Source organism: Choristoneura fumiferana, chromosome 22 (assembly GCF_025370935.1).
Source record: "Choristoneura fumiferana chromosome 22, NRCan_CFum_1, whole genome shotgun sequence".
Lineage (NCBI taxonomy): Eukaryota > Metazoa > Arthropoda > Insecta > Lepidoptera > Tortricidae > Choristoneura > Choristoneura fumiferana.
In genome coordinates this window covers 8,186,365-8,208,584 of record NC_133493.1, presented here as the reverse complement: position 1 = coordinate 8,208,584, position 22,220 = coordinate 8,186,365, and the positions used below count along the sequence as shown (strand labels likewise).

At 37.0% G+C, this 22,220-nt stretch overlaps 2 protein-coding genes across 2 annotated transcripts in view; both read right to left on the bottom strand.

Annotated features, from left to right (window-relative positions):
• Positions 1-22,064, bottom strand: part of NtR (neuronal acetylcholine receptor subunit NtR) — a 25,908-nt gene extending 3,844 nt beyond the window's left edge. The window contains exons 1-7 of the mRNA XM_074104872.1: positions 21,879-22,064; positions 17,254-17,460; positions 14,596-14,727; positions 12,865-13,014; positions 11,801-11,994; positions 9,711-9,817; positions 8,616-8,747 (exon numbers count right to left, since the gene is read on the bottom strand). Coding sequence (XP_073960973.1) covers positions 8,616-8,747; positions 9,711-9,817; positions 11,801-11,994; positions 12,865-13,014; positions 14,596-14,727; positions 17,254-17,460; positions 21,879-21,960 — 1,004 coding nt within the window. The 5' untranslated portion in view covers positions 21,961-22,064. The remainder of the gene's footprint in view (positions 1-8,615; positions 8,748-9,710; positions 9,818-11,800; positions 11,995-12,864; positions 13,015-14,595; positions 14,728-17,253; positions 17,461-21,878) is intronic.
• Positions 4,113-7,305, bottom strand: LOC141440139 (uncharacterized). Its single transcript, XM_074104606.1, has 5 exons — positions 7,285-7,305; positions 6,751-6,946; positions 5,918-6,064; positions 4,846-5,006; positions 4,113-4,344 (listed from the first exon to the last, which is right to left on the bottom strand). The coding sequence occupies exons 1-5, from the start codon at positions 7,303-7,305 to the stop codon at positions 4,138-4,140; spliced, it is 732 nt and encodes a 243-aa protein (XP_073960707.1). The 3' UTR covers positions 4,113-4,137.
• Positions 22,065-22,220: the final 156 nt, after the last annotated feature.

The following is a 22,220-nucleotide window of genomic DNA, read 5'->3' as shown; positions in this document are numbered from 1 at the left end:
TCTCGCTCGACAGTAAGTGATGACCTATAGCTCTGAGACGTGGTCCTTGACTGTTGGCCTATTAGAGAGGCTCAGTGTTACGCAACGAGCTATGGAGAGACTATGCTTGGAGTTTCTTTGCGCGATAGAATCCGGGATCCGGAAACCTTAACTGTTTTTGTTATATTGAACTCTCAAATTAAAATGTCAGGGATTTTTCCAACATTTTTACGCTGGCTAGGTTATTAGAAAATAGCCTTTGACGCCTCCAGTTGATTAAATGCTCCACGTATGAAGGCGCCCTGTCAGATATTTGTTTTTTGGAGCTTTAGCCTTATAAGGGTCACGCTTTTCAAGCAGATGAGTTAATTTGGTTACTTACTTAAGGACATGTCGAGGACCTTTTTGCCGAATTTAGTCAGATGCTTGGAGACTACAAAGAGCAATTTCATAAACGTAATTATTTTTGCCGCAAGTGCTCTTTTACATGCAAATTTTTATACTATAAGCGCTTTCGGAAAGACCATCATTGCCAAGATGACTGATGTGGCGCAGGAAATGATTATTTCCATAAACAAAATTCACACTACTTTTGGACCCAATAACAATAACGTTAAAAAGTAGCAGAGCATGTATTTACTCAGAATATTGATCCTGTATAAAGTTGGTGATCATTATAATCTCTTTAGAATTTCGTATTCCTTACAAGGATTCTTATAATTTCACCGTGTTTGTTGTCTTTTATTTTATAACGTACCTATGTACAGTCGTCGTCAAGACACCGGGCTGTCTAGTCGTTCAAAATATTCGAACACTGAGATATTTGTTCTGTTGTAAACACTATGTGAAAAAACAATTTTACTTATCTCATAAGAACGTGTTTTGACAAAAAATCATTTCACAGATTTTTAAATGTAGATTTTTTTAAATTAAAATTACCACGAGCTTTGCGGTGAAGGAAAACATCGTGAGGAAACCTGCGAAGCGATTCAATGGTGCGTGCGAATTCCCAATCCGCACTGGCCCGCGTGGGAACTATGGCCAAACCTCTTGTTCTGAGAGGAGGCCTGTGCCCACCAGTGGACGTATATAGGCTGGGATGATGAAAAAAAAGATTTTAATGTGCACTAATAAAATTATTTTTATGATTTAAATTCGGGTTTTTTCCGTACCTTGATCCCTTCTGGCCTCTCTAAATCAAGATACGCGGAACAAAACCCGAATTTAAATCATAAAGTTAGTAATTACCGCGATAGTCTATATAAAACATTTTGTATAAAGATCATATAACACCATTTCACCAACGCAGCGATTGTTCCTTCAGATTTTCCATCACATTTTCGCGTAAGCGTTCTACTTCCTTAGTCCGGATAAACTCACCTATATCGGGAATAAAGGGACGTAGAATTTTCGTTTGGATTAACAGGAATCTAATACGCGGCCTCTCACTGGAATACGAGGCTTTCTCGCTCAAATTGGGGAAAAGCGAGGTATTTGATATATAACTGGCATACATTATCTACTGGATACGGCTTTTTATTAATCGTATAGGAATAGTAGATTGATAGCTAAGGGTGGAAAGTGACCCACTTCACCCGAAATATTTCTGGCGGTCGAACGAAGTGAAAAAAAAGTGTCATTGACGTAACTCAATTATCTTCGACTTCGTGACTAATCGAAAAATAAAAATACTTTCCACCCTAGAGATGAAAACGCAATATTCCACCTGACTATCTACCCATGAAAATTAAACTTTCCGAACAGGAGGGATGAAAAAAAACTTATTCTGTATGAATTATTTAGATTTGTAAAACATGCAGTATAAAAAAAAGCCGTGTCTACAAAAATCAAGAATTAACACAGCTCTGCTTCTAAGCATAATGTACCTATGCAGTGTGGGTCATTTTATATTGGCTTACCTCTTTAATTGTTTTTTATTAAATTTAAATTTTATTTCAGTTTTGATATTATTTTTTGAAGTAGTAATAAAAATACAGGCTCCTTAAAAAAAATTAAATATATGTTATGAATCGCGCGTTTACTTATCTCTCTGTTACATTTTCTTGAGAAACAGCCCTATGACGGACAGACAGGCAGACTGACGGATACGAAACACAAAAAAAATTGCTAAAGGGGCTTGTGTAAGGTCTACGGGTACAAAAGGCTCTTTTACCATGACAATTCGTTTTAGGCTACCAGCGCTTCCGGAAAGGCCATAATTGCAAGGAAAAATGTGCCGAAAGCAACTTGGCAGAAAGTTATTTTCTCAAAATCAAAATTATATTATAATTATTTCAATTGCTAGAGTTATCTAAACTAAGTAAATTAGAATCACAAAAATAATATAAAAAATAAAAATTACATGGGTTATTTTGTTTTTTTATTTTATTTATTTTATACAATACGAGAATACAAATCTTCTTTATTGAGTATCACTTATCTATCAGCGCAATGAGTTAGTTAACATAGCTACAATGACAAAATGCATGGTAAACAATACAACAGGAAATAAAAATAGAGATAGGGATTTAGGGGTAGATATTTATGAAAATCAGTCATTCTTGTTTTGGTAGTCATTTTATTTATTGGTGGTAATTTTTTTCGCTTTCTTTTCCAAAACGTCTAATATTTAGGTACAATCATTTTCACTATGAATTGCTTGACAAAAATATGAGATGTCAACATGACATTAGTAGCACAAAGGGACCACCCTGGGTCATGATTCAATTTGTTCCACTATACCATAATATTTTTACAGCCGGAGTATTTTCTGGGGATCGTGGGGTTATTTCCAGGTAATAATCAGCACGGTAGAGCCGTGTACGGACAATTTTCGCCGCTTAACGAACCAATCACGTTTCTTTGATGTGGGTGTGTGCCCTCCTGTCGGTTTTTCACATGCAAATACCATTTTCGGATCGATTTGTATAAAAAATTGAGCACTTTTTATCATCTACGATAAAAATGCTCTCAAAAGCGAAATCGTGTTCGGCAGTTTTTGCGTTTAATTTTGGGTATCTGTTTTAAAATGATATGTTTTTGAATAAAACCGCGACTAGCTTTTAGCGTGCGGATTTAATAAATCTACGCTTTTAGAAATAATTGCTCTTCGTTTAGCTAAAATATTAATTTATCTTTTTGATAGAAGACACTTTTAATTTTTTTTTGTATTTTTTATAAATGATCACTATTTATTGATACTGAATTTATTAAACGTTTTTCCTATAATAGTTAATTTCGTCATCGTCGAAAGGGGGGACAGTCGAAATAATTATGCAATAAAAGCCAATTTTCACGAAATTTAAAACTTAAAAATGAACTCATTTCCTTAAATAAATTATATAATTTGCTTAATAAAATTTGCTCAGCTTCGTTACGTTTCTCAGTTTTGTTCCTAATACAGTTCAGTAGCCGTTTTTTACCTTTTTGCGTACGTCACAATGAGGTTCGCTATAAAGACTTCCGTCAAAATTGCCTTTGTCACAATGACTTTCTAGGTATGTATGTACCATCAGCCAAATATGTGCCCTACCACCCTAAAGTTGATAATCGTTTGCATGTCATGAAACAATAATGCCAATAGACGTGTCTGTCAACTTGAAAGTTCGACTTTAGCAACAAATATCCATTTGATCTGAGATCTTTGATCCTTGATCTTTGATCTGCCCTCTTGTTCTGAGAGGAGGCCTGTGCCCAGCAGTGGGACATATATAGGCTGAGATGATGATGATGATCCATTTGATAGGAAATTGTTTAAAAATTAAATTTATTTGGCTTATTTGGCTGATACTACAACGATGACACTTTTTCAGATGGAGACATAAAGACCCACTACTTATTTTCTGCAGAAGGTTGTAGCACACTTAATTAACCTACCCAACAAAAAGTTGGAAAACCCCGACTTTGTCACTTCAAAGTTCAATATCTCAAAAACGACTGCACCGATTTTGATGAAACATGTCTAAGAACCATTGCTAGAAAACGTATTTTCAAATAAAAAAAAACTGCACTCAAATCGGTCCACCCGTTTAAGAGTTACGGTGCCACAGACAGACACACATAGCGGTCAAACTTATAGCACCCCTCTTTATGCGTCGGGGCTTAAAAATCATTTGCCGTACACAAATATCACGTTTAATGAGTATTTAATTTATTGCTTTAGAAATGCAAGGCAAGCATAACCGCAAATACCACAGAGTACACAACGAACATGAGTTTGTCTATGGCGGAGGCGAGCTCCTCGCGCTCCCCTGCCGCTTCTGTCTCCATTTCCTCGACGTTGCCGTTCCTTGGCGCAACGATTGCACCACATTCATCATCTTCTTGCGAGTATGCTTCATTTATCATATTGTAGTTGGAGCCATTCTGCAAGAAAAGAGGTTTGCCTTCAAACCAACCAATCAACGGGATCTAAAATAAGTTTTGATGAGAAAAAGTGATTACGAGAAAAAAATTACGTCATTAAAGGTAAGTAAGTAGGTACTCTAGGTATATACTGAAAAAAAAAAACTGCAATTTTCTTTCACCATTTTGTTGGCATAATTGCTAAAAATATATTCGTGCAAAATTACAGCACTCTATCACTAATAGTCTTTTAGCTAAGCCACGAACGGATGGACGGATAAACGGACAGATAGATATGGCAAAACGATGAAGGTTTCGTTTTTGCCATTTTGGCTACGCAGAGCTCTTAAAAAAGTAGGTAATTGAAAAGGTAGGCCCATAAGATACATACTGGTACTAAAAGAAAACAGAAACAGATAAATTGTGAATTTTTTTTTAGAAATCGCGTTTTTATTTTTTATTTTACGGATAATTGTTCTGAAAATTGTATGTAGTCGTATTTTAAAAGTATGGGTAGCTAACCTTTATAGCGGGTAAGAGAAATATAATTCTGAAGATTCTGTTAGCGAGTACAGAAGAAATGAGAGATGACTTGCACACCCTCTGGGCCACTGATGTCATCAATAACACTTGTGTGAGCAAAGCGATTAAAATGCCGCTTAAAACTGTCACGTACAGAATAACTGAAAAGAAAAACGAGAAGGTAAATTTTTCGTCTTTTTTATGTCAATAGTCCTTTGGTGGATGGATTACTTGAGGTGTTTCATGTGTGTGGATTGTTTTGTGATTTGTATGTAACGCTGATACTGTCAATGCCACGTAAAGTGCCAGTCAGAGTAGCAAGGTAATTCATCATCACTTTTACCAAGTCAGCAAGATGTCGTCCACTGGACCACCTTCCGTAATAATCTTAATGACAGTCGCTTTGTGCCGCCCGCAGTAAGTAAATTGTCAATTCATGTTTGTGTAGGTACATTTTAATTTCCTGAGATTAGCTCGTTATTCAAAATGAAAGAAATTCATTGTTTTTGAAATAAATGAATAATGTCATCTTAACAAAAGTCTTTCTAAGTTCTGAGTCGCTATAATTTTGACGAAATCGGCATGTTCGCCGGTTGTAGATTTGTTGTGAACTTCCGAGATAACCTAACCAACAAAAAGTTTGAAAACCCCGACATTTGTCACTTCAAACTTGAATATCTCAGAAACGACTAAACCGATTTTAATAAAACATGCCTAAGAACCATCGCTAGAAAATCTACTTTCAAATAAAAAAAAAACCGTATTCAAATCAGTTCACCCGTTTAAGAGCTATGGTGCCACAGACAGACACTCAGACACACAGCGGTCATACTTATAACACCCCTCTTTTTGCGTTGAGGGTTAAAAAATGGTGTGATGGTCTTCTCTGGCCTTCCACACCGCAGAGCCGGAGTCCAAAGTTTATTATTTGGCTATAGAGAGTGCTGCTGCCCACTGTGACATCAGGTTTTTTAGTTGTCATTTACGACACTTACGGGAAGAGATGTGTTCATTATATTCTAAAGTCAGACAAAGCACGGATGTTTTAATAGTAAAATAAAGTGGTGCTTACGAATAGTGGGCACATTATGGCAAGGCACCAAATAGTCGATGTAGCATAACCCCATGCATATAACAATGGTGGAACCAGCGTAGAACCAGATACGAGACATTTCTAGTGGTTCACTCCAGAATGACATCAAGACGAACAGTACCAGCACTGAAATTATACAAAATTGGTACACAACAATCAGAATATGTTTGGCCGATTTATCTACAAAGGCCGTATTGTCTAACGCGCTGATGTTCGCAATTGCATTCACTATCTCTTTCTACCCTCATCTTATACCGTGTGATAAAAAGAAGTGGTGAAAAGGACTGTGATTCCACGCGTTTTAGAAAATAAGGCTCAGTCTTGTATAGTTTATATGTATACAGTTTAGGTATTATTGTTGTCGAGTAATGTTTTAAGTTTTCGCGATTTTCACTTACAATTAGTACCACGCGAAAATATCAGGATAAAAAGTGGCCTATGTATTATTCTAGCTAGATAAAGGAATTAAATTGGGTACTTAAGTAGACTTAAAGGTACCAAATTTCATCTAGATCCGACACAAACATACACACATACTCACAAAATTCATTATATTTTATTTTTATTTTTTATTATATTTTAGTAGGATAATGGTCTGGTTAACTGGCGTCGTATATAAGTTTTTGGTAAAAATGTCATTTGTAATACAAGCTTTTTTTGATGACTGTACTTGTATTTTCACAACACAATCCAACTACTGGAAGTTGGTCGAATTTAACTTGCAAGATTTGATTATAGACAGACAGAAAGACAGACAGACAGACAACGGGACAGGTGAAACTAAATAAAAGCTTGTAAAAAGGAACTCTCACCTGTCAAAGGCGTATAAAACACAATATTATACGCCGTGGCTTTCCTTTTTAGTCTAATGTTTATAAGAAACCGGTCGCTCAGGTCAGTATCATTGTCGTTTGGCTTGAAGATGGCGTGCCATTTAGCAGGCAGCACCACGCCCTGTTTCCAGTTTATTTGCCATTCATTTGGAATGACCTCCGCTGTGTCTGTGAACTAACAATTTATTGAATCAGTTACTTACAGAAACTACAATTACTTTGCTCACCCGCGATCTTATGATAGCTACGTCTATGCTACAAACGTGTCATGCAGCCAGGGTTGCCAGGTCTTTTTCGAATAAATACCGAAGAGTGAGCAAAAAAAACACAAAACGCTTCCAACGCAATGATTTTTTCGAATAATACCGAACAGTGAGCAATTTACTTCGATATTTTTGCTATAACGAACACTGAACACAGTGCTAAAATACCGAACGGTTCGGTAAAATACCGTACACCTGGCAAGCCTGCATGCAGCTGCTGTAAGAAGACACACAAATTGCATAAACCCACCAAAACTATCACCGACACCATTACTACACTTCTGCATTTTGAACTGTTAGAAATGGAACGCAATTTTAGTTCTTTCCTCGCCGCACGCTCAGTGGCGCCTCTCTCTCTGCTGTCGCTCGCAGCTTCACCGCATGCCTTATTTTTGTTCCAACTTATTACTAATTAAACAAGTAAAGTGACTTCCGTATTTTATTTACTCTGCTTAAATATCGTCCAGAGTTCATCCTCAGAGTAACACAATCATTCATCATGCTACTGCTACTATCTGGAAGCTTTACAATACAATTACATAGGGTAAACAGTACAGAGAAGCACTTATTAAGGTTAGGCATTCATCTCTTCCAGGCAAACCTTACAATGGCAAATCTTTTAGCATCTTGTTCTGTATCATTTTTTCTAAACAGATGAGGTTAGATCCATCATAAGCGCCTAAGCATAGACGACAGAACTTCCGGGTCAAAACAAAATAAAACTTACTATGGCATGTGACTCATCTCTTCTATTTGAATCCTCTCGTGAGTTTCATGACGACTGAACACCGATACTCATCGTGTGGCATCTAAAAACAAACATCAACCTTAAATCTATTCTTGTTAACCCCCGACGCAAAAAGAGGGGTGTTATAAGTTTGGCCGCCATGTGTGTCTGTGTGTGTGTCTGTGGCACCGTAGCTCTTAAACGGGTGAATTCAATTTCAATTTTTAGTTAAATATTTCGCAAAACCAGGTTGAATCGAATTGAAGGTGGAGCCGTGGCGGCTGAGTGGTTTGACCTATGGCCTCTCAAGCAGAGGATCGTGGGTTCAAACCCTGGCTCGCACCTCTGAGTTTTTCGAAATTCAATGCGGAATTACATTTGAAATTTACTACGAGCTTTACGGCGAAGGAAAACATCGTGAGGAGACCTGCACATACCTGCGAAGCAATTCAAAGGTGTGTGTGAAGTTCCCAATCCGCACGTGGGCCCGCGTGGGAACTACGGCCCAAGTCCTCTCATTCTGAGAGGAGGCCTGTGCCCAGCAGTGGGACGTATATAAGCTGGAATGATGATGATGATGATGAATCGAATTGGAAACCCCATGGTTATAAGACCTATCCCACGATACTCACACTATAGTACCAATAGCGTTAGTTGAGAAAAAAACACCCCCACACCTTTTTTTGTTTCACCACTGTCGGTGTAACTGACATGTATATTCATGTCAAATTACAGCTTTCTAGTACTAACGGTCTCTGAGCTTAGCCTCGGAAAGACAGACAGACAGACGGACAGTAAGATTCGACCTGAAGAGCCAAAAATTATAAGTTAAAAACAAGCTTATGAAATCTTACCTGTTGTAAGTTTTAGCGTATTCAAAGCACCAAGTAGTCAGCTCAGCCTGGAAGTAGTACGTGGCTTCTCCGCTGTTTACCATCATCGTGGGCCCGGGGTTCTCTATGTCTATTGCACCCTTGTCTTCGGAACTGGTAAATTATAACAGTTATATTAATTAAACTAGAGTCTACCCGCGGCTTTGCACGCGTAAACATTCAATCTGGTACAATGGAAATCCCTAGGAATACCTAAAATTTATATCGTGGTCTTCATTGCGGTTGTGTTAAGAACAACTGTCCAAAATTTCAAGACTACACCCAGCGGTTGAAATTTCAAGATTTTATCTTTATCCCGTGAGAATATCGGGATAAAAAGTAGCCTTTGTGTTATTCCAGACGTGCAGCTGCCTACACACTAAATTTCACGACTCTAAGCCCAGCGGTTGTTATTTCGAGATTTTTATCGCTATCCCGGGGGAATATAGAGATAAAAAGTACCTAGCCTACGTGTTATTCCAGATGTCCAGCTAATTAATTAATTAAATAAATAATTTATTTTTAACCCCTGACGCAAAAAGAGGTGTGTTATAATGTATAATAAGTTTTTAAGTTTAAACGGGTGGAACGATTTGAATGCGGTTTTATATTTGAAATTAAGTTTTCTAGCGATGGTTCTTAGACATGTTTCATCAAAATTGGTTAAGCCGTTTTTGAGATACTGAACTTTGAAGTGTCAAAGTCAGGGGTTTCCCATCTTTTTGTTGGTTGGTTGGGTTATAGGACACTTATCCTGTATCAAGTTGGTTTAAAAAGAATGTACAGACGAATCAGCAAGTGCAGCGTGGAACGTCGACTAACAAGAGTGACAGATGACCTGGATAAAGCCAGATTCACATTGGTTACAGGTCGCTTCCAACCAAAGCAGCTGAAGGTCTATGGGGGACACTTATGTTCAACAAAATGTGCTAGAACTCGTCACTACTTTGAAAAAAACTCGTATCTCAAATCAATACGTTAAAAAAATTGAATCTTGACATAATGTTCATAAAGTTCAATCAAAAATTATTGATTTTGAGATACGAGCTTTTTTAAAAGTACGAAATAGTTAATTACTTGATGAGGAAAAACGTCGGCCGCCATATTTGTCCATCACTGAAGGCAAGCCTTGTGATGTTATTGAACTTATCTGGATTCCACGCCATGCTCTCATCTACCCAGCTCTGTAAAGTAGACATATTTGACTTGTAGAGATCCCTTAAAAGGTTAAGTTCACCTTTGTTAACGTATCTCCACGTTATTGTTCTTGCTTTAAGCGATAAGACCGCCTATTGTCTACCCTGAATTTGTGCGTCTATATACATTTTTTGTACTGATTTGTGGTGGGCAAAAAAGAATACAGCACAGCCAAACTACTACAGCTGAAGACAGTGTTGTGGCACGCCATGGAAGAGGCCTATGTCCAGCAGTGGACTTCTGTAGGCTCATGATGATGATGATGAATAAAGAATATTTGTATTAGATCTATTTTTTTTATTCTAATCTTCGTCGAATTATTATTTGGTATAATTTTTCTCCCATTGAAACTGTTACGTCATAGTTACTATACGTTATGCCAATCCAATTTATGGAAAGTGTAAACAAACCGATTTCATCCAAATTATTGTATAAACACCCACTGGATCGAATCAATAACACATTTACCTATCTATAATTTGTGTCTTAACTAGACATCTAATCACTTTTTTCACGAAAATTCACTTTATTTCAATATTTAATTTTAATTTAAAAAATCTTCGTTAAAGTCTGACGTTATTTCTTGAAAGAAACTCGTGTATAATCTGTAGTACCATAGACTAGCGTAGAGATGCTGGAAAATTTGTCATTTTATAAATCGATTAATACTCGATTAAATAAGCGATTATTATTTATTTACCTTAAAATTAAAAAAAATATTTACTGCTTTTATAATTGAATAAACAGTCTTTGGAATTAAATCAAGTATTGTAAATAATAAAATAGACAAAAATACGTTGATCTATTCAATTAATAAATTACGATCGATTCACTGAACAGATTAATTATTTTGCAATAGGTTCTAGGTTTTCACATCATTAAATGTCTGTGGTCGGGTTAATGGCGTGTTTGTTTACCCTTTCTATAAATTGGATTGACATAAACTATACACAAGATTTTTATGTTGGAAAAATAGGTGTAACGACGCTTCGATATTGCAGCGACTTTAGCCACAAATATGTAGAGCACGAAACGGCTGAATGTCGAGTTAATTTTAGCAATATAAGGCAGCGTTTCCACCAAAGATGTACGAGGTTGTGTTGCGAGGAATGTATTTTTCATAAACCAATGGTAACGCTTCATTTACTTATCCTCGCACAGCAGCGCTCTAGTGGAAACAGCTGAGCGGAGCGAGGTGAGGTAAATGAAGAGTTTCTATTGGTTCATGAAAAACACATTCCTCAGAACACAACCTTGTAGCCGGGAGACCGAGGACAGTTATGACAGAGGAGAGCAGTGACGATGTCGATTTTTTAAAACTTATTAACTGCTAGCGAGCTCGCAATAGCAAGCGTTTTTAGGGTTCCGAAGCCAAAATGGCAAAAACGGAACTTTAGGTATAGTTTCACCATGTCTGTCTGTCTGTCCGTCCTGTCGGCTTTGCTCAGGGATTATCATTGCTAGAATGCTGTAATTTTGCACGAGAATGCAATCTATGCCAACAAAATTGTACTAGATCAACATGATACAATAAAAAAATCTAAAAAAGTTTTTTTTAGAGTATCTCCCATAGACGTAAAGTGGGGGTGATTTTTTTCTCATCCATCCTTGTAGTGTGGGGTGGGGTATCGTTGGATAGGTATTTTTTGGGGGTTGCTAAAACGGTTTTTCGATTCAGTCAAACTTACTAGGAAAACTATAATGGTTAAATTTTCTTGAGAATTATTAGTAGGTAGTTTAAGAGTAAATAGCAGCCTAAGATCGGTTTATAATATAACGTTTTAAACTTTAGTACTCGTGTGTGTTAGCATGATAAGTCCCGTTGGTGGTATTTTGACTAGCAGCCTAAGTAAGGTATAAGAGTTTAAAACATACGTAATGTATATTAGTGCAAAAAATGATTCGACCAAACAATATATTAGGGCAAAAAAACATTCGACCATCGAATTAAGGCATGTATTTTTGCTCACCGCTACTACCGCCACCCCAGTAACCAGCTTTGAAGTAAAAGGGTTGTATCTGACGCTGGTAATCTTGAGTCCAAGTTGGATTTCCACTGTCGGTCCTGGCGGCAGATGTGGCAATCGGTCCATAAGTAGGGTGGTTTTTAGCCTGTCCGAGTTGGACATTTTTCGCGCCACTTCTTGGGAATCCGTTGTTGAGCCTGAAATATGAGAAAGGAAAAGTATATTATTGACAAAATTTCATTTTTAATACGTCCGGATGTTTTCCTCGTGTGTACGAGATGATTTTTAAACACGATGGTTTATTTGATTTAATATATTGTTAATTTTCTTTTCACTTCTCATGCTCTTAAAATGTTACTTTAGTCTCTGCGTATCGGGGCTAACTAAAGCTCCTCATTAATCTCTAAGGATTAAAGTTTTTTTTTCCATTTACTATGGAATCCCTAAACTGCCAATAACGGTGTTTTTTAATGCAGGATCGTTTTTTCCTCGCATTCATAGTGAAAAGTACAGTGTTTAACTCGAGACTAAGCATTAAACAACCATAATGACATTCGAACTATAGAACATCTCGTGTCATTATGGCTTGTTTTAGTTCCTTGTTGAACAATCTACTATTTTTACATTATGCATCTACGCCTTTACAAGCTTTTATTTAACATGCAATGTGTCTAATATTATATTATTATTATTCTATGTAAAAGCGCGGGTCAAATCTTGTAGCTCAATTTTGACCCACTTCCATTGGTCAGATTGACTTAAAATTTGGCATACCTAGGTACTGTATGTAGTTCAGTACCTAGGTACTGAAATTCTAGTGGTCTGGCCAGGACCGTCTCCGCAGGACGGAACTCTTATATGGTTAATGGCAACGATTAAATTTGGTACACAAATTTAATTTGAGTAACAACGCAAGTACAGTCAACAAAAAGTTGAGGCAGCGAAAAAAGCTTTTATAAAAATGAGATTTTCAACAAAAATAATAATTTCACACTGGCACAGTTACATATATTTGCTACGGGATATAGAAATTCATTACATTTAATGCAAGATGGTCATTAACTTACTGTTGGACCCATTGACAGGACAATCATAAAGGAATTTAGCTTCAACACCAGTCCACGCAGCAAAACTGAAGTACTCCACGGGAATGGGATGTACATCGAAGTACCGGAGTATAGGAGATTCACCCTCTTTTCCAAATTCAACGAGTCCGTCTGTTCGTGGAAACAAAACAAAGTATAAAGGTCTCTACCCACTACACCGTATCGTGCCATGACCTTAATAGGAGCGTGTCAGCCACGAAATGTCAAAAGCATACATGACACGTGACGGCGACGACGGATGGTTATGAAACATGCTAGTGGACATAGTGTCATAATTTTCGATACAAAGTATATATTTTTGCCTAATACCTTGATAAGATTGGCTTTTGGAGTCTTTTTGTATTTTTTATTTCAACTCCAAATTTGTTACTTTTACGGTCATCCCGTGAAATCCAACGAAAATACAAACTGAAACATGGATGCACAGAAAAACAGAACAGAAAAAGAGACCAGCGCTGGGAATCGACCCAGGTCCTTTCCGTGTCAGCGTGCCATACCCCTACACCACCACTGGACAGGAGTCTAGACACAAATTTCTCCCATGCACCACACATTTCAGCCTGCTTTTTTTCTAGTCACTTAAGCAGTGACGCAAGAAATGAATAATACCGAAGGAATGTTGACGTCTCTCGATGAGAGCTAAAACATAGATGTCGCTAGTCTCGCTGCTTAAGTGACTAGAAAAAAAGCAGGCTGAAATGTGTGGTGCATGGGAGAAATTTGTGTCTAGACTCCTGTCCAGTGGCGGTGTAGGGCTGTAGGGTTATGGCACGCAGCACGGAATCTGCAATACCCCTGGCGTTGCAGATGATTATGGGCGGTAGTGATCTCTTACCATCAGGAGACCCACTTGCTCGTTTGCCATCCAGTCGAATAAAAAAGAAATGCTGAGGACCTGGGTTTGATTCCCAGCACTGGTCCCTTTTTCTGGGTTTTTTCTGTGCATCCATGTTTCACTTTGTATTTTGCCTGTTACGTTGCTATAACGGTCATAGTATGATATGGTGTGATGGGTAGAGACCTTTAAGGTGAGGCTAACGGAACGTAATTATTTGAGTTGTGAGTCGCGTAATGTGGTTTCATGCTTGGTTCTATTTGTGCTAAGCACGTTTTGCGTCGCCGTGGGGCACAAACTGGACTTTTTTTTTTATTGTAATGGATGGCAAACGAGCAAGTGGGTCTCCTGATGGTAAGAGATCACCACCGCTCATAAACATCTGCAACACCAGGGGTATTGAATGAATGCAGATGCGTTCCCAACCTAGAGGCCTAAGATGGGATACCTCAAGTGCCAGTAATTTCACCGGCTGTCTTACTCTCAACGCCGAAACACAACAGTGCAAGCACTGCTGCTTCACGGCAGGATAAGCGAGCAAGATGGTGGTAGCAATCCGGGCGGACCTTGCACAAGGTTCTACCACCTGCAAAACCACCACCACTTGGATGTTACACTGACTTAACGAATAAACTTTGAGGATCAATAATTTATCTAAATTGAAGTACAAGTACAAATTGAAGTACCTATTTCACTTGCCTTATGGGACTAGAATGGAATCTTACATTTAAAGCCCCATGTTCAGAAGCATCCTGTAAAAACGATCTTCAAGTAAAATAAATATGGGCGGCGGTGATTGCTCCCCATCAGGTGGATGCTCGTTTTCCCTCTTATCAAAAAAATGGTTTCTACAATACCTTTCCAAATTTTTATGTAGAACGGCCTGAATTCAATCGGTGACAATATCGCAGTGGTCCTGGCCGTGTCTTTAGCATTTCTTCTCAAGTTCCTTCTCAATTCAGTGAATTTATTCCCACCACCTCCAACCACTGTAAAAAAAAACAATATTTGGGCATTTCTATCTACCGTTGTGCGCTGAGTTTATCTCTCCGATTTGAACAAAATTTGGGAGGTAGGCTCAGTCCATGATTCCGAGCAGGAAAAACAGGGTCTCCAGATGTGTCCCCAAAATATTGTATGGATGTGTCCGTTTTGTTAAATTTATTCCATAAAATATTTTGGGGGCACATCTGGAGACCCCGTTGCTTGACCCTGAGCAAGCTTAAAATAGTCATCAAACTCTCATCTCACCACTAATTACAAAATTTTCCATGACAGGTATCTGTGATACCGTCTCTGTTTGTTTTGTCGGAATAAATAAAGACGGCATCATATACGAGTATATCTCTCATATGAAATTTATGGTATCCTGGCTCTTTGGCGAAAATTTTCTAAATGATATATATCCCAACTGTTAAATAATAATATGGACGAACGATCAGCAGCGGCCTTAACCATTGCAAGGCTCCGGGTGGCAGGTCTCTGCGAGGCCTTTTGTCCTTCGTGAAAAGTATGTGATGCGAAAGTAGGTCTGGTTTTTATATATTTTTTAAATTTGCTTGGGTTGTTGCGCGAGACCTCTGCAAGAGCAGAGCCCCGAGCGATTGCCCTGTTCGCCACCCCCTAAGGCCGCCGCTGCACTGCGAACGATTTTTTCCTTACAGTCTCAGAGAAATTAGGTCGAGAATTAGGTAGAGAAATATTTTAGGTCTATCCTCTACAACCCTATAGGTAAGGCTAGGCTAGTTTTATGACAATCCTGAAGTACAATCCTTCCAGATTAAAAAAGTCCATTATGAAATACTTGGGAAATAATAATTTGCGAAAAACATTTTCGGCGAAAAAACAGAGAACCAAAATGTAATGAACTGAAACAATTACTTTGCTCATCCGCGACCCTACAAGCGACATTAAGGTCGCGGGTGAGCAAAGTAATTGTTTCAGTTCATTGATATGGACCTCCACAAACTAACGCCTGATACAATAAATTAACCAAAATTTATGAACGAGTGGTGAATTAGGCCATTAAGACGAACAACTGACGATCTCAACCTGACCATTCACACAAATCCAGCGTTCCGGTCCCAGCAGACCTATCTCGGATGTGCTAGCTTAATTTGATAACACTTGCTAACTACCTGTAAGAGCTATTAAGTAGTTTGTACACAAGGGTAGTTTGACTTAGTTTGAGATCACAGTACTATTGTGTGGGTGTTAAATTGAAAGTCTGGCTATGCGTACAGACGAGGGAACTGAATCGTATACCAGGGTGGGACCTTTTCATAATCAATTTCATTATGATTTTCTTTAGTAGATGTATGGAATGTTAATATGAGATCAGTAGCACAAAGTAGCACCTTGGTACGGGATCCAGTTTATTTGACTGTGGCTAGGCGAGCTTATTCGCTAGTGTCTTGTTGAGTCAAGCTTGCAAGTCAAAGCATGTCTAAATGCCCATTGTTGGGCAAGGGCCTCTCCTTTTCTTCCACTCGTCTCTGGAGGGCTACTTCGAAATTCGAAAATCGAAGTTTGGGTCGTGCCATCGCTCTCACTCTCGTATAAATAATATTATCGTCAGCAGGACGGCAAGATACGAAGTTCAATTTTTTCATTTCGTAGTGCAGTCAAATGCAGAGATATCGACACGGCCAAAGTTACAAAAATAAGTATACCTACACGACCTTAATGTTAAGTGCATAAAGTCGTGTATACATATTTTTGTAACTTTAGCCGTTTTGTAATGTCTTTCAAAGCCATAAAATAAATAATGTTTTAAAGTTTACAAATTATCTATTTATGTAGTCTTATGTATAGTAATAGAACTGTGTAGTATATCTTTGTAGCGGTCCGAGGGTCACCAATGGTGCTGGCTGAAAATCAGCGCTGGGATGTTTATTATTAACGCTTCAGCATTATGCTGGACCAGTGTCCGATTCACAACCGCAATGACACATACTTTCCTTCGTGTGGTCTATTTGTACTTAATACTATTGTTGTGTCTTGTGTTGTGAATAAATATATTTTCTTTCTTTATATCTTTGCACTTGGCTGTACTGGCCCAGGCCAATATCGCCAGTCCGGCTGACATCACTCCAAATCGTCCCGCTACCCCGTTTAAAACCTACTTCTACTCCGTATATGTACTGCGTGTGGCCTTTAACACGGGCAAATAATTAAATAAAACATAGATCGTACTCGTCAAATTGAACAACATTAGTTCAGCGACTTTCGAAAAAAAATCGTTTTTATTTTATTTTTATTACACTTCAAAGTTTATTCGAAGAAGCAATGTAAAGCAAAATGTTTGATATTTGAAGCGTGACAGGCGACGTCAGCTGGGTTCTAGGATGGCGTACATTGAATTTACGATTAAGTTAGTTAGAAAAAAAACAAAAGTTAAGTTTTGATTTTATTTAGGTGGGACCATGATGATCCAATTACCGGTGATCTATAGAGCCTCTGTTTTAAACATTATCCCCGGTTCTGGGTCACACACTGTATAGCATATAACTCACCGATTTCATACACCGGCATCGTCGTATTCGGATTGGCCGCTGTTGACAGCAGAATATGTCCGTTGTTAGCAGCAAGTATTGCGATGTGCATTTCTATGGAAACGTTGGCATCCATCTTTATCGGCCGGCGGTCCTCTGAATATATACGGTAGAATGTTTCGTACTTGTATCCGTGTCTGCATGTGTGCTCTTTGCATTGTGACGCCGCTGGAATTAAAATATTTTGTATGTGTATAACTTTTTCATTGCTACAGTTGTAACCATTTGAGTCCTTATGGCCAGGTACAACATGGTAGAACGTTCTCACAGTAAGTAAATGTCATAATAAATTCCCTTGTCGAGCACGACGTGTCATGATTCAGTTGGTTCGAGTGTAAAAATATGAACTTATTCAAAGTTTCAAAATTAGTACCACAGACTCTTATTACGACGCAATAAGGCCGTAGTAACATATTTTTGAGTGTTTCGAATAGATACTTATTTTTGGACTTGACTGTACATATAACCTAATCAACAAAAAGTTGGAAAATCACAACATTGTCACTTCAAAGTTCAATATCTGTCTGATCTGTCAAATAGTCGTCTGGAAGAGATCGCTTTTAAGCTATAAGACCGCCTATTGTCTACCCTGAATTAAAGTGTAATATATAGATTTTTTGTACTGATTTGTGGTGTGCAATAAATAATATTTGTATTTGTATCTCAAAAACGGCTGAATCGATTTTGATAAAACATGTTTAAGAACCATCGCTAGTCACTCAGCTTTCAAATAAAAAAAATCGCATTCAAATTGGTTCGGCACGCTACTGCTACAACTACGGTGCCACAGACAGACACACATAGTATTTAAACTTATAACACCACCCTTTTTGCGTCGGGTGTTAAACAAATAAAAATATCAGTTTACATTGAGAGATCGATGTACAATATCCCATTAAGGATCTCTTCCAATTAACTTTTGAACGATGCACAGGACAAGAAAAACAAGAGTAGACACGTAGTTAATGAAAAATTAAAAGAAACTAAATCTAAAATGAATTTATAACTAAATAAATGTCGCAGTGAAAATACACAAGGATATTACACACACCTTTTTCTGTGGTAGGTACACACTTTATACATAACTAAATAATTGATACATAAATACACACTAATGGTTTTAAAGAGTTGTCCTGGGGACCTCATAATGGTAACGAGGTAGGTACAAGAAAAAGTTGATGGACCCGAGTAAATTTCGAGTTAATTTCCAGAGAAAACACTAATAAATCAAAATTATTTAAACCTTTTAACCTCAAAGCCCATTCCCGGAATTTAATAGCCTGATTACTACGCGAGTCAACGCGAGTCAAATTGATATCAACTCAAGTACGGAAAGATTCCTAAACTTGTCATCCATTACACAGAATAATTAATAAGATCCAAATGACCATTCTAGCGTTAAATATTAAAACTGGCTTCATTCCTGTCAACTAGGGATGGCGATTCTGCCTAAAAAATGTCGTTTTCCAAATTCTTGATTATTTTCAAAACGATTCTTGATTGTTTTTATCACAAACAGAAGTTTCCCTAATTTTTAAGGCACTCGAAAGCACGATTCTAGTGGTAGCAATCTGTGTTTTAATATATAATTATCATTTAAATTGAATTTTCCAAGAATTAACAAATATTTATTCGATCTGTTTCGATTTTTATTTCTATATCCGTACTTATTTCAAATTTAGTAAAAATTTTCATAATTTTAATCGATTTTTATTGGGAAGCATAATGTTGTTAAGTAATCGGTTCATAAAGCTTAGATGATTCATTTTCCCGATGTTTTAAACATTTTTTGGTTGCCTTTGGTTATCTAGGTTAAATGTAAGTTAATAATTAATATGGCAAAGCGAGTCAAAATGACAGAAAAAGATAAATTAATTTAATCGTTTATGAATACTAACGAGTAAAGTTAAAATAACTCGACTCATCTACCAGAGGTTAAGTTGTTGACAGACCCTATAAACTAATTTCGGTTCTCGAGTCCGGCACCGATATAGTTTTTGTTTCAAATCGATTTCAAAAACTTTTTTTTTGCGATTGAATCGATTTACGATTTAATAAGACATAAAGATTCTCATCCCTAGGTTTCATAGGAGTTATAAACTAGCCGTCGAGTTTAAAATACAAGTTTTAACATTTAAAAGAGCTCTGTATTAATTTAAATAACTTGGAAAACCTTTTGGTGCTTTACAGTTTATTAATAAATCATCGGTATTTGAGTGGATTGAAATTAGACGGTTTTATTTTTAATGCTTATGTAGGTATCAATTTGATTTCGCGAATATTGAGTTAGCTTTTTAACTTTCTAATAATTTGTTTCAGAGGATACTTAATTGCAACCAATTTAATTATAAACTTATAAAAGAATAATGCTTCTGTATTTAGTAGTGGAGTTATCGTGTAGCTAAACAGACAATCAGTGTTGCTGCATCACTGTAAGTATTATATAATAATATTACAATAAGTCTTAAGATATGGTGTATCATACGTAGGTCTTCACTAATTAATTACGTAATTTATTGAATCAGACGTTAGGTACTTTGCGGAGGTCCATATCAAGAACCAAAATAATTTGAGTTTGAAATGCGTCAGTGTAGTGTGGTGGTGGGTTTCTGTGATTCGTGTGTGTTCTTACAGTGTGAAGGTGGAGGAACTGCATGAACACGCATATCTTGCATAAACATAGCTCTCTATCATAAGGTCGCGGGTGAGCAAATAAATTCTCTTAAATCATTAATTCATTAAGCTTTAATACAATCGTAAATATATTTTAAGTTTCACATTTTTGACGCGAAGTTTTTGGCAACAACTTTGTCTGATAGTTTTTAGTTTCTTTGAATTTCATAACATGTAAAATTCTATTTCCTATTCTATCTCTTTCCTATTGTTTTCATACGCTTTGTACATAATAATCGTTGGAATGTAAAATCGTTTTATCTAAATGAGATTACTGGTTGTTGGTAGTTCAAAGCGGATGCATTGATTTATAAATATATAGTTTGTATAACTACAATATCTGCTGTATAGAAAGATTACATCGAACTTGATCCTCCTTTGTTTAAAATCAGTAAAAACTACACTAAACATAATGTAGCAATATCATCTGATGCAGAATGGCTTAAGCTACACATTGTCATAAATAACTCAAGTGTTATTATTGAGATACCGTCTTTTACCTAAGAGGGCATATTTAGTTGAATGAGCCATGTCTCAATAGAAATAAAAAATAAAACTTGCACATCGGCGAAAGCAACTCAAAGCAGGAAAGTAACAAAATACCGATGCCTCAGTTCAGCTTAGAATTTCGTTACTATCAGTTGAGAACCTGGGTCTATGGGGTCCAGGGGCACATTAAACTCATTCAAGAAATGACCAAAGGACCAGAGGACTGCACTATCTCTCTCAACGAATTGTCATCTCTTTTCAATAAGGAAATGTTGCTAGCGTGTTAGCTATCATTCCATGGGTTTTGCCCGCGTGGAATTCGGTTATCGCGCGCTGTTCCTTCGGGAATTGTGGATTTTTCCGGGATAAAAAGTAGCTTATGTCACTCTCTGGTCCATAAACTATCTATATGCCAAAAATCACGACGATCCGTCGCTCCGTTTCGACGTGAAAAACGGACAAACATACAAACACACACTCTTTCGCATTTAAAATATTAGTATGGATTGTATGATGCTGACGTTTTTGTTGTAAGATAGTTTGTTTAAATAATAATATAGACTATAAACCCCTATTTGGGGGGTGTAAATTAATGAAAATAAAACAATTTACGGACAAGGGCTATGACAGGACACACCATTTATTGGTGGCTAGTTGCTTAACTATATCGACATACCAATTTTTAAATAAACTCTATGCGTGTGTCGTCTAAAAATGGTATCACTAAAATATCCTAACTGTGTGTACACTTCTTAGAAGTATCAGCCTTATGATCACGAGTAATTTTAAAAATGTCTTATTTTCAACCCCCGACGCAAAAAGAGGGGTGTTATAAGTTTGACCGCTATGTGTGTCTGTCTGTCTGTGGCACCGTAGCGCTTGAGCGGGTGGACCGATTTGAATGCGGTTTATTTATTAAAAACAGTTTTTCTAGCAATGGTTCTTAGAGATGTTTCATCAAAATTGGTTCAGCCGTTTTTGAGATATTGAACTTTGAAGTGACAAAGTCGGGGGTTTTCCAACTATTTCTTGTTGTGGTTTGTTTGTTTGTTTATACTCTTTATTGTACAAAAAGGAAAAACAAAAAGGTTACATAAATAAAAGTAAAGTGTTAAGCACAAAGGCGGACTTATCCCTGCAGGGATCTCTGCCAGTCAACCTTTGAGTGGTAGAGGAGCATTAAAAAAAACAAGGATCGACAAATAGAGCAAAACATTTGAATAAATATAAATGCATAATATTTAAACCTCAAATATTTAACTATATACAATAAATAAATAACACATATATAAAACATGTTGTGGTTTTTCAGCATTAGGCTCATTTTTGTCCCACGTGCATTATAAAATTATTGTTCTTCATATTGAGTCTTTTCTTGTCAATAAATGTTGTGAGTTTGAGTTTGAGTCCAACAATATACTCACTGTGATAGCTAAAAGTATAATTCCCATCAGCTTCAATGGCACTTAAAAAAGCGGCAAGCACAAACAAAGTCCGCCAGTACATCGCCAAAATTATGTTTTAAGTAAAAATATTTTTTTCAGTAATAAGTAAAAGTAAATGTGTTTAGCGGCGATAAAGGACAGTGAGTGAGTGGGAGCCGACACATAAATAACACTCACAGTGGACAAATAGTGACACTTCTGAAACATAAACTTAGCGCGTGCGTTAGGTTGGTAAGGTTAGTAATAAATTAAGTTTTATACTAAAATTAAAATAGTATTACTTAGTTACTTTTTCGTTTAAACTGGCGGCGCGTATACCAA

Excerpts from the sequence above, each read along its gene's own strand:
- LOC141440139 (XM_074104606.1), bottom strand. The coding sequence starts at position 7,305 with ATGGTGTCGGTGATAGTTTTG. Across the intron at positions 5,007-5,917 it reads CCATAATGTGCCCACTATTC|TTATTCTGTACGTGACAGTT; the intron begins GTAAGCACCACT and ends TTTTCTTTTCAG. Across the intron at positions 4,345-4,845 it reads TTCTCTTACCCGCTATAAAG|AATGGCTCCAACTACAATAT; the intron begins GTTAGCTACCCA and ends CTTTTCTTGCAG.